The 17,173-nt window shown below is 56.4% G+C and overlaps 1 protein-coding gene across 3 annotated transcripts; it reads left to right on the top strand.

The window, feature by feature from the left end:
- The first annotated feature begins 897 nt into the window (after positions 1-897).
- Positions 898-16,699, top strand: AIFM2 (apoptosis inducing factor mitochondria associated 2). Of its 3 annotated transcripts, none has more exons than XM_021699600.2 (10): positions 898-996; positions 7,672-7,865; positions 8,223-8,338; positions 9,859-9,978; positions 10,693-10,785; positions 12,304-12,412; positions 13,323-13,475; positions 14,626-14,826; positions 14,991-15,165; positions 16,444-16,678. In XM_021699600.2, exons 2-9 carry the CDS (start codon positions 7,688-7,690, stop codon positions 15,140-15,142), a joined length of 1,122 nt encoding a protein of 373 aa, XP_021555275.1. In that variant the 5' UTR covers positions 898-996; positions 7,672-7,687; the 3' UTR covers positions 15,143-15,165; positions 16,444-16,678. The 3 variants fall into 3 exon arrangements, with proteins under 3 accessions (XP_021555275.1, XP_021555274.1, XP_021555276.1); XM_021699599.1 differs by lacking the exon at positions 898-996 and adding an exon at positions 7,270-7,313 and having other exon boundaries at positions 16,444-16,699; XM_021699601.1 differs by lacking the exon at positions 898-996 and adding an exon at positions 7,270-7,313 and having other exon boundaries at positions 13,323-13,436.
- The last annotated feature ends 474 nt before the right edge of the window (positions 16,700-17,173 follow it).

Genomic DNA, 17,173 nt, shown 5'->3' with positions numbered 1-17,173 from the left:
TCTGTCACTCTTCTGCCTAAAGCCCTGCAGTGGCATCCCATTGCCCTGGGGATGACACAGCCAATCTCCACCAGGGCCTGGGGGTCTGCACACCCTGTCCACGCGGGGCCACTCTGTCCCGTGGCCGCCTCTGCAACGCCCCCTCTCAGCTCTTTGTCCTGCCTCTGCGTCTTTGCAGCCCCAGAGCACAGCTGCCTCTCTCCTCCCCCGGGCCCACCCCTTCTCATCCTTGGAGAGGGGCCTTGGCACGCTTCCTTTGCGCAACCCCGGTCTTTGGTACTGCGGTTAGCGATACAAGTTTTGTGTGTTTACCCCGGACTGGACACCGCGACCCGCGCCTGTTTGGCTCTCCATCCTGCCCCCCGGCCCTCCCCCGCACCCGGCACAGTGCCGGCTTACAGCCGGGTGCCCGGCGCGGTCTCCCGCATTGGCATTTACATGCGTGCAGCCGGAGGCTGGTGACCCGCCGCCCGAGGTGGCTCCGCCAGTGCCCCGGAGCCGCGCCGAGCTCCCGCAGCTTCCGAGGGGCCTGGCCGAAAGGCGGCGGAAGCCGGAGGCACCCGGAAGGCGTTCCTGGTTGCTAGGGCTCTCGCGGGCGGGGACGGCAGGGGCAGGTGCGCGGCCGCAGTGCCCCGGGCGCCCTCCGGGGGGCGGTGCCGGGGAGGGAGGGGGTCGTGTGCCCGGCCGCAGTGTCCGGATCGCCCTCCGCGGGGCGGTGCCGGGGCGGGGGGGTCGGGTGCACGGCCGCAGTGCTCGAGGCGCCTTCTGGGGCTGCCGGGAGCGGTGCCGGGGGGCGGGCGCGCGCCGAGCCACGCCCACGTCCAGCGGGAGGAGCCCGGGGCACGCGGCGACAGCGGAGCGGCCGGGGCGGGGGCGGCCCGGCGGGGTGGCGCACGGGGCGGGCTCTAGGGGCCCCGCGTCCCTGCGCCCGCTCGGCCCCGCATACGCCTGGAGGGGTGTCGCCGGGCCTGGAAGACGCGGCGGACGGCGTCGGAGGTCGGTGCGCCGGCGTTGGGGCCCTCGCGGGGGAGGGCGGTCGTGCGGGGTAACCGGGCCCAGGCCTGCTTCACCCCAGTTCCCCCAGCACACGAAAACTGGGAGGTTTAGTCACGGCGAGGGTAGGGCAAACTCGCCCCCTCCCCATCCGCCCCTCGAAACTTTCGCGAAGTCATCCCGGGTAAGACGGGCGGCCCCTCCCTCACGCCCCCACCCTGGGAGTGCTCGAGGGTCACCCCTGGGTGGAAACTAGTGTTACCGGGCAGGAGGAAAGCCCCCGTTTGTAGGGGGGCAATACCTGGGCTTACCCGAGTGCCCACCGACTCGGGTGCGCTAGGAGGTCCGCTTCTCTCCCCTTGCAGCCCCAGGTTCCAAGGGGACAAAGGCCAGTGGTCCTGAACTAACTCTGGCGGGTCTGGGGAAGGCCAGGAAGCCTGAAGTCCACCCGGAGCTGCTTCTAGTGGCTGATGTGGGGCGCTTTCCTACTCCCCCCCCCCCCACCCCAGTAAACACACCCGCCTTTCCCCTCCAGGAGGAGGCCCTCTGACCTTTGGATGTACAGTCAGGGTGGGAAGGGGAGAGGCCCTGGGGAGCTGATGATCCCTCCGAGGGCCGGGCACAGGGCAGAGGGTCAGACAGTTTGGGAAAGGGCTTTCAGGTGTGGCAGCTAGCTCGTACCTTGGGTTCGAAGGCCAGCAGGTAAAATAAGTAAAATATCAGGGAGGCCTGCTCAGGCTGGTGTGTATAAGTGTGCATGACCACTCTAGCACCCCAAACTCTCAGGCCGCCCTGCCCTCACCCTTGCACCTAGAGAGGAGCCCTCCAAGGAGCACTGGGCCGAAGGCAGCATCTGGAGGGCTTCCACCTCAGGGAGGAGACTTGGGCCTGGTCTTGTTCAGGACTACTTAGCGGGTATCGGGTGGAGCTGGCCTGAGCTGCTGTCCTCCAGCGCCAGACTGGTCTTTGGTGGTGAGATGAGAAAGCCAGGGTCCAGACACAGGTGGGGAGCAGACTCTTGTCGGGGTGTTGAGGGAACCACAAGTGACTTGCTCCCAGGAGGGTGTCCAAGTTCCAGGGTCTTGGTTTTCCCTGTGAGTGTGTATGTGCCACCTGAATGAGTCTGCCCAGAGCGGCTCCCTCTTCAGGCTTTGTCTTCCTTCAGAAATCAGTCTTTTTTGGGGTATATTCAGTGTGCATCCCCTGGAGGGCTGGCCATGGAATGCCAACTCTCAGCCTGCCCCCCTCTTCCCTGACCCGTGAGTGTGGCTGCCTGTCCCTCCCCCTCCCCAAGATGGTGAGGGGACGTTCAGGGTGAGTCACACTCCAGCGGCCCCCTCACTCAGACAGCCACTTGGAAGCATGGCTGTGGAAATCTACCCTTGGTGTAACTGTTATGACTCAAAAACTGCGTGTTTTATTTGTAATCTCTGTGAAGCAATGCTGGGGCCATGTCCTCGTTTTGGTTAGAGCCCACATGGTTCTTATGTCTTCTGAGGCATGACCTTTTAACAGCTTTGGCACAAATGTAACTTCCTCACTTCTCAGTAGATTCCTAACAGGCCCTCGCTTGTATTATTGGAGAAGAACCCTCCTGGAGTCAGGCTGGTGTCTTTGGCAGAGAAAACAGGATTTACCGAGAAAATACAAGTGTAAACCAGATTGTGTGTGTGTGTGTGTATTGGGGAGGTGGCAAAGGTAGCATTCCATAAGAGTTGCTGGACAATTACGATTTGTTCTCTTGGATCTTCTTTTATGCTAACATTCTGAGTCTAGACTGATGTAGTTAAGATTCTCTGGGGTCACTCTCTCTGGCTTGATGTTCAGTTCAAAATCAGGTGACAGGTCTGGCAGTTCCTGAAGAAGTTAAATCTAGAGTTACCATAGGACCGAGCTATCCCACACCTAGGCGTATACACTCAAGAGAATTAAAAACAAACGTCCACACAAAAACTTGTACACAGATGTTCATAGGAGCATTATTCATAACAATGCTCCCAGCCAAAAGGTGGGAACAACCCACCTGACGGATGGATAAACAAAATGTGGTATCTCCATACGATGGAATGTTAGCTATAAGAAAGAAAGAATACTGATATATGCTGCAGTTTAGATGAATCTTGGAAACGTTATGCTAAGGGAAGGAGGCCAGACGCAAAAGGTAGGGAGCAGGTGAATCTGTAGAGACAGAGATGAGTGGTTGCCAAGGACTGGAGGGAGAAGGGCACGGGGAGTGATTGCTAATGTAAGAGGTTATTTTGGTGAGTGATGAACATGTTCTGGGATTAGATTGTGGTGATGGTTGCACAACTTTATCAATGTACTAGCAACCGCTGGATTGTATACTTTCAACTAGTGTAATATAGGAATATCTCAGTTTATAAAAATAGATGGTAGGAGGCCTGCCCTGGTTTTAAACCTTTATTATTTCTATAAAAAGGACATACTCAGTTAAAAATTTTCAAGCAATACAAAAACAAAACAAAACAAAAGCTTAAAGAGGAAAGTAAAAATATCACCTGGTGACCACTATTAGCGTTTTGGTTTGGAGTGCAGTTCCGGTCAGAGTGTTGAGGGTGGAACTTGGACAAATTATTAAACTGGTTTCCAAGATGGGGACAAAAATCCACAGCTGTTCAGCACAGAGGTATGGATAAAAGCACAATGAATGCCAGCCGATGGAATCATTATGTGTCTATGTGTCTGTGGAGCTGGGTGTCTGTGTCCGATTGTACACAGTGGGATTAGGCTTTTTTTTTTTTTTTTTTTTAAAGATTTTGTGTATTTATTTGACAGAGAGCGCCTTTAGGGTATGTAGCTGGGAACGCAGGTCTATGGCTTAAGCCCAGGATTTGGTGTCCCCAAGTAGTTGTGGCCTAGCAGAGTCTGGCTGTCCTCAGGGCCAGGCAAGACTTGGCACTGGAAGAGCCAAGGGAGCGTTGGTGTGTCCAAGAGCCTTGGGCAGGGGAGGCTGCTGAGGAGGAAGGGTGGAATGGGCTGGAGAGCTGCCAGCCCCCATTCCCCAAGTGGGAGCGCCAGAGGCTAGTAGGGGGGAGAGAGGGACAGATTCCAGGAGAGGCCTCAGGCGGCTTGGAGTGTAAAAGCACCTCCCTTCCCCTGGCCCAGCTATGGCAGCCCCTTAGGGGCCTGGCTCTGCCCTCAGGCCCCAGTCCCTCCACTGGGAGTCGGAGAAGCAGTTTGCTTTCATGGAGGGGTTAGCTGAGGCCAGGGTTAGCCCTTTGGGGAAGCCAGCTGATGATCCCTGGGGGCTGAGGGAGCAGGGATTCAACTCCTTTGGCCAACCCACTGTCCGTCAGGCCTATGCTGGGGTCATGGGGCTTTCTTCACTGGGAAGGAGACCCTGGTGGTTACGGCCTGGGGGTAGGCCTGAGAATAGCCCTGGCAGTGTGACATGGGTCTGCTGGCCCCTGCCACCTGCCCTCCTGGCCTCCCCACCTCGTTCCCTGAACTTCCAACCCCTCCCTTCCTGCCACTGGACTTTATGGCCTAAGCTTTGCCTTCAGTGGTGAAGGCCCCTAGTTCCACTCTTTTTCAGGGCTCCTCCTTGAGCTGCCCTGGTGGTCTGGTGTGACCTGACCCATGGTGGACCCTGTCTCCCCAGCAAGCTGTGTATCCTCTCTAGTGCCCGTGCCCAGCCAACTTGGAAACAGAGTTCTCTGGGTTCTCCCCAACCTCCTTTCAGGCTGCTAGCACAGAGGGGTGTGTTGAAAGGGGCAGGTGAAATGCACCTCTTCCATAGCCCTCCACATTCACAGGCTCTGCTCAGCTCCTGGGGTCCTCTCCTGACTTCTGGCTGGGTCCCTAGGCCCTCTTGGGTCCTGGCCCCAGGAAATATTCTTTTTCTGGCCCAATTGGCAGATTCAGCCTGATGAACACTCAGGGGACCAGCTCTGGACTACCTTTCTGAAGGCCTGGAGCCGTGAAAGTGGCACTCTTGGGGACTTGTCTTGGTCAAAGCCCTACTGAGGACTCAGTTTCCTCATTTGTAAAATGGGTAGAATGTACAAGCCTCAATGCACTGGGGACCATTTAGCTAATGAGAAGCAAAGTTAAATCTCTTCTAATTTCCTCTGCCAAATCTCCACCCCCTCCACCCCGCCCCATCCCCAGGTTCTCTCTCCCCCAGGGGAGAAATGAAACAGTGGGTATTTGAATACCAATGAGAACGGTTCCTGGAGGTCCATAAGCTGCCTCTGTAAGTGGGGGAAGATCTGGAGGCCACCTTGGGGGGTCACCATGTCCTGGAAACTTACGTGTGCAAGGACATCTCAGTGTGTCCCCTCCCATTACAGAGGGTAAATCGTGGTCCAGAGAGGGGAAGCGTTGTGCCCCAGGCCACACAGATGATATAGAACAGAGTAGTAGCCTTCCCTTCCCTGTAGTGCTGTCTGAGAGGGTCCCAGATGGACTGGAACATGCTGTCTGTCTTTCAAGGTTGACCTTCCAGGTTGGGGTTCAATTTCTGGGGCACCTGGGTGACTTAGTCAGTTAAGTGTCTGCCTTTGGCCCAGGTCATGATCTCGGGGTCCTGGGATTGAGCCCTGTGTTGGTCTCCCTGCTCAGCGGGGAGGGGTGTCTGCTTGTCCTTCTCCCTCTCTGCTCTCTCCCTCTGTGTTCTCTTTCTCTCACTCTCTCTCAAATAAATAAGTAAAATCCTTTTTTTTTTTGAAATATTTTATTTATTATTTATTTGAGAGAGAGAGTGAGCAAGAGAGAGCAAGTGAGCACGAGCAGAGGGAGGGAGAGGGAGAAGCAGGCTCCCCACTGAGCAGGGAGCCCCGATGCCGGGCTCCATCCTAGGACCCTGAGATCATGACCTGAGCTGAGGGTGAACACTTAACCAACTGAGCCACCCAGGCACCCCTAAATAAGTAAAATTAAAAAAAAAAGGTTAAGTTCAATTTCTTATTTCCTTGCCCTCCCCCTCTCTGCATCCCCGCCCCTCGCCCTGAACATCCCCTCCCTGAAGCCCACAGCAGCTATCAGCTTCTCTTGCTGCTTTCTGTGCAGGGGAAGCTTTTGTTTCTTTCCTTAGCATTGCTCTCCGGCGGCCTGGCTTATTCCTGCCTCTCCCTGAAGCCTGGCACAGGCCAGGAGGAGGTTTGATTGCCTGTTGCCCTTGAGCCAGCATCTCTCCGCAGGATGCTCTCAGGGTCTCAGCTCCTCAGGCAGCGAGGCTCCCACCCCAACGAGCCCTGAGGCCTGCACCATGAGTGCCCTTCTCTGGGGCTAAGCTGGGCTGGGGATGGGGCCCCTCGCTGCAGCCCCGGGCCAGCCCCTCCGCCCTCCCTAGAGGCAGAGTCTGGGATGTACCAGATGACCCAGGCCCTCGGGAGGCTGAACCTGGTGGTGGGCAGCCTCCCAGGCTAGCTAGGAAAGCACAGGCAAACTGCTCCTGTCTTTTTCCTTTGTGCTCAGCAGTTCAGCGTCTAGTGACCCAGCCCAATGCTGTCCTCTGCCTCAGCCGTCCTTCAGCGTCCAGTTCGGGGCCAGGCAGTGGTTCTCGAATTTTAGCTCCTTAGGGGTTCAACCAAAGTTGGTTCTCAGTTTGCCAGGAACTGGTCAGGCTGCCGCAGTCCCCGTGTGAGCATGAGCCTGGGGCACACTTGGCCTGCAGATCTGGCTTCTGCCCTCTGCAGACGCTCTTGCAGGTGACCACTCCCCTGTCGCAGGCATCAGGCAGGACCCGGCACCCCACTCCCTCTGACTGGAACCTGCGTGATCAGTGCTTCTCCCCCACCCTCTTTCTTACCGGCAGACATTGCTTTCTCCCCCCTCTCCTGGGGGACGTGGCTCAGGTGCACCTCCCCTGTCCCAGGAATGCTCAGCGGAGTGACCTGCCCACCGCAGGCCCCTCTTCCCCACCCTACTGTCATGACGTTCATCGTACCACATCCTGTTTTGCGGGTTGCTCGGCATAACCTGCTAATTGATCTCCTTCAACCTAGGGCTCAAGGTGGTGGCCTGTGTGCCGGGCGGAGTCCAGTGTCTGCCCAGTGTGCCTGCCGGTTCCCCACCCCCGCCTCTTGTTACTGCACAGCTCCCATCATCAGCCTCAGCCACCCGGCCCCGCGAGCCTGCAGGTCCTGCCTTTATACCGGCAGAGACCACATCTCTGTCCGTCCGTGATTACGGCATGTCCACGGCACAGAGCATGCCAGAAAGCAGGAACCCAGTTAATGCACGTTGTCGAGGGAACAAATATATTGAATGAAAAAAATACACAACAATTTGTTTGATGTGTGCAAAAAGTAACATTGTAGGTGCAGAGACTATCTGGAGGGATTCATGTACACGGGGTAATCGCGGATGCCTCCGAGAAGGGAACTGGTGGTTGGGCAATGGGGTAGAATTGGGGTACACCTTGTTCCTTTGGAATTTAATTCACACATTACAAAATTGGAATTTCCTTAATAGACAGTTATATAATTTAAAAGATTAAGTCATGAGGCACCTGGCTGGCTCAGTCAGTAGAATGTGACTCCTGATCTTGGGGTTATAAGTTTGAGCCCCACGTTGGGTGTAGAGTTTACAAAAAATAAAAATAAATAATAAATTAAAAGATCAAGTCTTGTCATTTGAGGCCTCTCTTGCTGTGTCCCCCCCGCCCAGCGCCTGAGCCCCCTGATTCTGATGTGGTCTCTCCTCCTATCCCAGCAGTGCCTGGTCCGAGATGGGGTCCCAGGTGTCCGTGGACGTGGGAGCTGTGCGCGTGGTGATCGTGGGTGGGGGCTTTGGTGGGATAGCTGCTGCCAGCCAGCTGCAGGCTCTGAACATCCCCTTCATGCTGGTGGACATGAAGGACTGCTTCCATCACAATGTGGCAGCCCTCCGGGCCTCCGTGGAAAGTGGTAATGGACTCTTTTCTGGGGCTTTCTTTGTGAGAGTGGTCTTGTCACCACTGTGGGTGAGGGGGTGGTTTTTGCCACTTAGGGCAAGGCCTAAATTCCACCTTTAGAGAAATTCTGGAGATTCTTTAGGTCACTGGCCTTAAGCAGCTACCGTATCAAGGCTGTAGAAGTAAGAGCTGGAGCTTCCGGGGACCTGGTGAGGCCCAGGCGGGCGCTGTCGGGGGCGGTGGTATGTCCACAATACCACTGGCTCAGCTCTTTGGCCAAGGTTACCCCTCAGGAAAGGTTTTGAGTTATTCTGGCTTCCCGCAGGCAGCCCAGTTTTACTCTCTGACCTCCTCTGCACCCATTCCCCAGGGTTTGCCAAAAAGACATTCATTTCCTACTCCGTGACCTTTAAGGAAAACTTCCGGCAGGGGCTGGTCATAGAGATAGACCTGCAGAATCAGACGGTGCTGCTCGAGGATGGTGAGGTGAGCATGGTGGGGGCTGACCTGATCCTCAGCTGGCTTCAGGAGGCCCCAGGGGGGCGCAGCTGCCGGTGGGATGGGACCTGGATGTTCTCAAGGGTGGAGAGTCATCAGTAGCCCCCACATGGTGCTGGCCGGATAGCAGATTCCTCATAAGCAAAGGCCTGGCCCCAGCAGACTTTTCCTGAGCCTTTCCTATACGCCAGGCACTGTCTTAGCCTTACTTAGTTTCTTTCTTTCTTTTTTTCTTTTTTTTTTAAAGATTTTAATTATTTATTTGACAGAGAGAGATACAGCGAGAGAGGGAACACAAGCAGGGGGAGCGGGAGAGGGAGAAGCGGGCCTCCCGCCGAGCAGGGAGCCCGATGTAGGGCTCGATCCCAGGACCCTGAGATCATGACCTGAGCTGAAGGCAGACGCCCAGTGACTGAGCCATGCAGGCACCCCAAGCCTTACTTAGTTTCATTTCATGCCCACCATGACTCCATGGGGGAGGTGGTATAGCCTTTTTACAGAGAGGTTAAATGGCTTGCTGAAGATCCCACAGCTGGTAAGAGACTCAGCCAGGATTTGAACCCAGACAGTTTCACCCCAGAGTCTACACTCTGAAAGCTAGTGTCCCAGACCAGGCCCCAGCCCAGCCGGCCTGTGGGGGCCCCCCCTGCTATGTGGAATCAAAGGCTAGGCGCACACATGATCCCACATCCCCTGGATTGGGAGCTCACTGGGGCAGAGAGGCTTTCACTCATCTCGGCATTCCCCAGCCCTGGGAAGAGCCCAGAGCCTGGCATACCCCTGCAGTGACTGGGGATCTATCAGGGAGCTGCCATATGTCATGGTAAGGGCCGCCTCCAGCCTGGCCCTAGGGGACACAATTTCTGTCCTCAGTGACTTCGTGCGAATCTGTCTTCCTTGAATTAGTTTTAGGGCTGAAGAATCTCTCAGTTGGAAAGATGACCGAGTCTCCTTGTCCTGTGCTTTGGGCAGTGCTTTCCAGAGCCCTAGGAGGGATCATGAGGGCATCTTGGGCCCCCACGGAGAAGGGGCTGAAGGGCTACAGCCCCTCCGCTCCCCCTCCCACCAGAGCAGTGCTGATTTTGTCAACTTTCTATATTTAGGCTCCAAACAGAATTGCCCTCCCTCCCTCCCTCCCTTTTTTTGTGGGAGCAGGGGAAGTTTCTTGGGAAATACCTAGGAGGTTCCTAACGGACTGCACACAGGAGGCTGAGTTCTGCTGTCCACACTGCAGCCTCCCGTGCCCGGCCTGCCCGCCGCCGTGGGAGCACACCCCTCCCAGTCCTGTGTGTGGCGGCCCCAGCAGGACGGGCGCGCTGCTCCCTTAGGTATGGCCCGGGTTCTAGTGCTTCCTCTTGGCCTGCTCAGCATGATGGTTTTGCTCCTTTCAGAGGAGGGTGGCCGCGGTGTGCCCAGGCCTCTCCCCCGCTGGTGCTGCTTGCCGGGTGGGCCCGATCGCAGGCAGAAGCCCAAGCCTGCCCTCACCTCCTTTCTCCCGCCCCCCACAGGCCCTGTCCTTCTCACACCTTATCCTGGCCACTGGCAGCACCGGGCTCTTTCCGGGCAAGTTTAATCAAGTTTCCAGCCGGGAGGCTGCTATCCAGGCCTACGAGGACATGGTGAAGCAGGTGAGCGGCCTCTTGGCCTGGGGGTGGGGGATGGGGTGGGCCGCGAGGGTCAGGCGGGGCCCCGCAAGAGGGGAACCACTATGGGGACATGTGGGGCGGCAGCAAGGAGACCCCCGGGTGCAGCCATGGAGATGGAGAGTTAGTAGGAAGAGACTCCCTGGTGGGGACCTTTGTCTCTCCTCGAAGTCTGGATAGGAGCACCCCAGGCCTCATGTAGTGACTGGTGTATCCCCGACTTGTCTCTCTTGGGGTCCCGTTTGCACAGGCCTTTGTGTTTTATGGAGCGGGCGTGGATCCGTGACCTCAAGCAGTTTTCAGTGAGGGGTGGGCAGGGTCTGGCACTGCTGAAAGATGGGGAGTGGAGCCCCAGAGAAGGATCCCACGGCGAGTGCAGCTGCGTGACTATGGCCAGGTCCTGCCCACCCTGCCAAGCTTCTGAGAAGCCTGGGGAGCCTCTTGCACCGTCATGAACGGATGTGAGTGTGGAGGTTAGGATCCTGGCTATGAACTCAGACAGACCTGGGCCGTGGTCACCTGAATGGTGGATGGTGGGCAAGCGAGAACATGCGGGGAGACGCCCAGCACGACCTGGCGCCGAGGAAGCACGTTTGGACCCCAAATTGGGACTCTTCTTTGGCCAAGGAGCCCCCACCCTGGCTGAGCCACAGGACAGGCTGGGTCTGAGGGTGCGTTTCACGCTTCCTTCCGCTCCAGGTCCAGCGCTCACAGTCGGTGGTGGTGGTGGGAGGCGGCTCTGCCGGAGTGGAGATGGCAGCAGAGGTTAAGACCGAATTCCCCGAGAAGGAGGTGGGCACACGGCCTTGCCTTTGGACTCTCAGAGCCCGGCGTCTCTGTGCAAGGAGCATGGGGGATTGGCTTGGGGCCCGGGCGGCGGCGCTCCACGATCGCGGAGTGGGATCACGTGCTTCCGGGGCCCCCGCTCTCTGCAGTGGGGAGTCCCCTGATGTCCCACAGAGCTGGGGCCGGTCCTCATTCAGGGAGGGGGCCTGCCCTCCGGTCCAACCAGGGGCAGTGAGCCCAGGAGGGCTACCTTACAGAAGGTGAGCTCGCGTCCCCTGCGGTGTTCAGCTTCTTGAGACATAAACGTAGACTTTGATTCCCTCTGTTTGGTGGCAGCTGGCCTGGTCAGAGACACCTGCAGGTGGTGTTTTGTCTGGGGCAAGCGGCGGCCTTTTGGTCTTCACGAGACGGTAGCCCTTGGCCTGAGTAGCCGCAGGGGGGTCCCTGCCGTGCAGCCCCCTCACTGCCCGTGCGGGGGAAGGACTGGCCAGCGCCCGTGGCAGGAGGGCCCCTTGAATGATGGGGGGATGGAGGACCTGCCTGGAGCCCTGGAGAGAAAGAGACCGTCCACAGGAGGTAGAGGCTCGGCAGAGGGCTGAGTAATGAGCGGTAATTATGGGTCCTTGAGGCAAGAGCTTGCTTGCAGCTGATGCTAGACCGGCTTCTGAGAACCCCATGGACACCGTGTCTGGTTCTTTCTCCCGAGGGAAAGGCAGATTGGTTTTGAAAAGATCAGAATGGGCTAATTTAATTATATGGCTGTTCTCTGACAAAGTATTGGACATTATTATGAGTGATTGATGTAAAAGTTTTTAAATTTGGATGTATGGGGTGAAGACCAGGCTGAAGTTGTAAGCCACTCAGTAGGACTTGCATATGTCTATGGACAGATACAAGTAATAGTGTCCACCCTTTATTCAGGACTCAGTATGTGCTGAGTTATGTGCTTTCTACATGTTTTCTCAATTCGTCGTCACAAATTGCCTAATTGCCTGTGGGTGGCACTGGATCCCTGTTTGACGGACTCTTCGGGGGGTGTCCGAGTGAGTATCTGAGAGGAGACTTCAGCTCCGACAGTCTGGCTTTAAAGCCCGAGCTTCGAGCCTCATGCCAGGCTGCCCCCGCTTCCCAGTGCTAACCCAGATGGCAAGGAGACGTGCTGGGAGTGCCAGTGTTAGAGCTGGCCGTAATGTGAACGCCAGCCTGACTTGCGGCCAGAATGGCCATGGCTTATGTATAGACTGTAATCATCAGTGCCCGAGACGCTTGGAAATAATCCCCCCGCGGCTCTGGGGTGGGTGGCTGTGGACTGTGGAGCTCTGGCTCCTTCTGAGACAGTCTCTGACCAGATGTGGGCTCCGGCCCAGCTCGCCTTACCTGGTTCTGGCATTGGGCAGATGACTTCTCTGGGGCCTCAGTAAACCGGTGGGTGGGGAGGAGGTGGGGGAGAGAGACCGACGCGTTTGTGAGCCTCTCTTTGTAAGACTCAGTGGCTCCTTCTCTGCCCCGTGGTCGCTTGTCCAGGTCACTCTCATCCACTCCCAAGTGGCCCTTGCCGACAAGGAGATCCTGCCCTGCGTCCGGCAGGAAGCGAAGGAGATCCTGCTCCAGAAAGGCGTGCAGCTGCTGCTGAGTACGTGCCCCCCCTGCCCACCCCTCCCCCTGGCCCGGCGAGATCGGGCTCAGAGGCTCACTGCCCCAGCTCGAGGGCCCTCTGGGTCCTGGGCTTGAGCATTTGAGCCTTGTCCAGCTGGGGGGTGTGCCTGTCTGCAGACTGGGCAGAGGCCCTGGTACTCACGGCACCCCCAGGCCAGGAGGCGGCACACTGTCCAGCGGAGGTGGGACCACTTCGCTGAGTGCTTTAAAAAATCACCTCAAGGATTTGACCTGAATTATGACGTGTCTGTGGTAGACTGGGCTTTTTTTTCTTTTTTGGTTTGTATTTTTTGTTTGAGGAGTGTGAGCTTTGTGGAGAGCAGGAGGGGAGAGCACCACCCAGCTTGTCTAGACAGTAGATCCCTAACCCTGGCGCCGTGGCTGGCACACTTCACGGGGCTCAGCCTCTGCGCTTTCCACAGGGAGGGGTGACGTGTCTGCTCTGTGCAGACCCCTCCCGGCTCTTGGTCTCCTTGTACCTGGCCGTGCAATACTGGGACCACCTTTACTCTGGGGCAGTGCAGAGTGTGGGCGAGCTTCTGGACTTTTCTTGCTTTCACCTTAGTCGGCGGTGCGCCTGGAGGGTCTTGCTGCCTGGTTAGGGTGGTGTGGCTGACATTCCAGGATGTGTGGTTGAGGTCCCCTTCAAATTGCTTTTCCCAGAACTTCTTGAGAAATCCAGCTTCACTTTCCCACACTGCTTCTGGGAACTTTCCTCCCTTTGGATCCTCTCTGGGGGTCGGATGGCCACCTTGTGCTTCTTGGGGCAGCAGGGTGGACTGGCAGAGGGGCGGGGAGGAAGGCAGGAGGGAAGGATCGCTTTGTTGGGTCCCTTGATGCTGTGCCCACCCCCTGCCGGCCTCCCGCTCATGGATCTCACTTGACAGGTGAGCGGGTGAGCAACCTGGAGGATCTGCCTTTTAACGAGTATCGAGAGTGCATCCAGGTGCACACGGACAAAGGCACAGAGGTGGCCACCAACTTGGTGATCGTCTGCAACGGTATTAAGATCAATAGCTCGGCCTACTACAGTGCATTCGGTAAGCAGGGGCCGGGGCCCGCTCCCCAGGCCGCCTCCTTACTGTCCGGCCGCCGCAGGCCCTGCAGGCCTCTCTCCGCTGGAATCAGCGTTGCCCTGCCTTCCTCCCCCCTCCTTCCCAACAGCTCAGGTCTCTTCTGAATGGTGACATCAAACTTTACATTCGGGCCTGGGTCCACTCTTGCTATGCCTTCCTGCATTTTGGCCATGACTTAGGCCAAGGTGGCCCAAGTGACCAGTCTTTCAAAAATCAGAGCCCGCCCCCTCGTGGTGAGAGCTGGGAACAGGTTTCAGAGCGAAGGAAAGATAAATTGTTTCACTTTTTGTGAACATGGAGGAGACAAAATTCCTGAGTCAGGCTTTTTACTGTTTATTCACAGGTGTGCTGTTCTCCCCAGACCCTGATCCAGACCTTTGGCCACTGAGCTTGGAATGACCATTTGGGGAGTAGAGGAAATAATGTGGCCTCAGGTTCAATAGTGAACTCCCCAGCTAACTGGAGGCTGGGGGGCGGGGGGTGGAGTCCTGGCCTCCGTGGGTGAGCTGGAGACTCTGTGACTCTTCGTCAGGCCCCATGATTGCTGTGTCCCCAGGTCGCTATCATTTACTCCGTAGCACCCTCCTGGACGAGGAGCACCTGTGTGGGTCCTGCAGGAAAGAACTGGCGGGTCCCAGAAGAAGGAAGCGAGTCCAGGCCGTGCGTGGGGGTGGGATCGAGCGCCTATAATGGCCAGAGATCCCAGAATTTTACACCCCTTTGTCTTAATGTTATATTTTCAAAAATAATTCTTTTAAGTCCCTTAAAAAGTTTATCATTTACTAGAGCCCTGCATTGACTTAAAAAATCTGCTCCCTGTTCAAAGGGAAATTCAAGACTTGGCAGAGGCACAGCACAGTCCCTGTCAGGCAGTGACTTTACAGGGTCGTGCGTGTTATAGAAAACGGCACGTGCTACCGGTTTCCATCCCGGAATAGTCACCTTGACTTTGCAGGAACAATTCTGAGGTGGGGGCTGAGGCAGAACTAAATGAGGTGGATGTGTGCCTCTGGAGCTGTGCCTTTGGAGGGTGGCTTACCCAGCCCCAGACGGGTATCTTCTCCGTGTTCTCCCGGCCACGTGACAGGGTTTCTGGGTTGGCTTTGCCCGGCAGAGAGTCACCTGGCCAGCAATGGCGCGCTCCGAGTGAACGAGCATCTCCAGGTGGAAGGCTGCAGCCACGTCTACGCCATCGGCGACTGTGCAGACGTGAAGGAGCCCAAGATGGCCTATCACGCTGGCCTGCATGCCGGCGTTGCCGTGGCCAACATCGTCAACTCCATGAAGCAGAGGCCCCTCAAGGCCTACAAGCCAGGTAAGGAAGCCCCGCGTACCTCAGGGCCTCGCCTGTCTCCCCGAAAGTCTTACGCATTTCCCTGTCCTCACACAGGAGGCCCCGGGAGGGTTTGCGCCCTGGGACTTGCAGGCCCACGGATGGCGAGCGGGGGTCTGGTTTGTGCGCATGTGTCTGCTCCACAGGGGCGCTGACGTTCCTCCTGGCCATGGGGAGAAACGACGGCGTGGGCCAGATCAGTGGCTTCTACGTGGGGCGGCTCATGGTTCGGCTGGCCAAGAGCCGGGACCTGTTCGTCTCCTCAAGCTGGAAGACCATGCGGCAGTCTCCACCTTGAGCTGGAGCGGGGCGGGAGACAAGGTACTGCTGGGGGGGCAGAATGCTTGACGGGCGGTACCCGCCTGACGAATGCCAAAGGGCAGACGCCCTTTTCCTAGAGTAAGACACCAGGGATGTACTGATCAGACACACAACTTACAGAAAGCCAAAACCGGGAGAGGGAGAGAGAGAGCCATTGGAAAAAAGACACCTCCTAGAGGATTCTTTCTGGGTTTGGAGAGTTTGGCCTACAGCTGTGCTGGCTGAGGGTTCACTTGGTCCTGGGGAGGGTATAGCGGCCTTCTCTACCCCAGGCTTCTCGTGCGTGTGCCTGCATGTTTGTGTGTGTGCGCATGTGTGGGCATGCACATGTGTTGGGGTTCAGGGCTCTCAGAGCAGGAGAGAGCAGAGTCTTCTGGTGGCTGGCATGCTGTCTGTTAGGGCAGGAAGGGGAGCCTGCACGGTGAGACCAGCTAAGGAAGGGGAGCTGGGGTCGAGATGGCCTGCATCCTGAACCTCTCCCGTCCCATCCTGGGAGGGAAAGCTCATGCATTCTGCAACACTCAGGTTGTTAATAGGAGCCTAATTTCAAACTATTCGTCCCTACAGTCTTTCATTTTCACGAGACTTGCTATATTTCCTTTTCTAGGTCCTGATTATATACCATAGGTTACATTTAAGAAGGAAGAATTAGATAGACTCCCCTCCCGGTTAGCCCGTCCTAACCGAGAGTGAGTTTTTACAAAGCTAGTGGGTTAAGACTGAAGCCTGGCCTGCCTGCCAGCCGCTGGAGAAGTTAAGGAGAGGCAGCTGAGCTAACAGGACCCTTGGGTGGGTTGCCATTGGGCTCACATTCAGGGAGCAGAGGGGGGCTTCCCGGTGAACCCCTGTGTGCTTCTAGGCTGCTGTCTCAGCCGATTTTGTAAGGGACAAAACTCCAGCTGATGGGGGGGGACCCTGTGGGAACCTCTGGGGTTCTGGGCTTCTGGTTTCCTGGCCAACCCCAGGGACACTTGGGGGGGCCCAGCCTGCCACTCTCTGTGTTTAGGTACATAAATGACTCTATCTGGGAGAGGACTTCCATCGGAGGGAGTCTATTTTGGAAGACATAGGTTAAATCTCCATAGTGGAAGTGGTTGGTGATTTCATCCGAATAAATGCAGGCCCTGCTCACTTTTGATGGTGTCCTCTGGGTCCTTGGCCAGAGTCCTGGGGACCCCCGCCTCACTGGGGTTCTCAGTCCTCCCTGCCTGGGCTGTGGTCCAGGTCAGTTCCATTTGTTTCCTAGGCCTATGTGAGACCTGTGCCTCTCTCCCGTAGGATGGCTGCCCTGCCGGAGGCTTCACCCAGGACTCCCTTCCTGTGGACCAAGGCCAACCAGGCTCCCCTTCTGGAAGCAAGAGCACAGACCATCCCGTGCTGTCTGACCTGGGGCCTAGCAGGGTGGGCGTCTCAGCCTGTGTGTGACAGGCCTTGTTCTGTTTATAACATTTTACAAGCGTCCACTCGTGGGGACACAGTTTTCTAAACTGAGGAAAATGTTGCAATAAAAGACTATGGTGTTGTAAGAAAAGACACTGGATCTTCTGGTTTTTTTTCCTTTCATTTTCTTTTTCTTTAAAAAACAAAACAAAACAAAAGCCTGAAGCAAAATCTTTTTAGGAATAGATACAGATGTCATGGGGGGGGGCACTAAAAACAGAAAAGGAAAGCACCAGTGAGACGCCTTTCTCATTTTCTTCTCGCCGCCACTGAACACAGCCAATAAAAGCCCAAGTCACTTTTACGCCCTCTTCCCTTGCAAAAAGGAGAAACAAGGTTTTAAGAATTTTGAAAGGATTTTTTTTGTGTGTGTGTAAAAGTCAATGCTATAAATCTAAAACGAAGTCTGTCTTTTAAAAAAGTTCTAAAACAACAGGAAGAAAACACATGGAAAGAAACCCCTCGTGGAGACCTGGTTAATTACAGACGGAGGCTCTTTTAAACGAGAATAGAAAAGGCAGAGGGCTCCTTCCGTGGGCAGGCCCCGCTCCCGCGGCCCCCGTGACCC

Source organism: Neomonachus schauinslandi, chromosome 6, assembly GCF_002201575.2.
Source record: "Neomonachus schauinslandi chromosome 6, ASM220157v2, whole genome shotgun sequence".
Lineage (NCBI taxonomy): Eukaryota > Metazoa > Chordata > Mammalia > Carnivora > Phocidae > Neomonachus > Neomonachus schauinslandi.
This window is presented reverse-complemented; position numbering and strand designations above follow the sequence as displayed.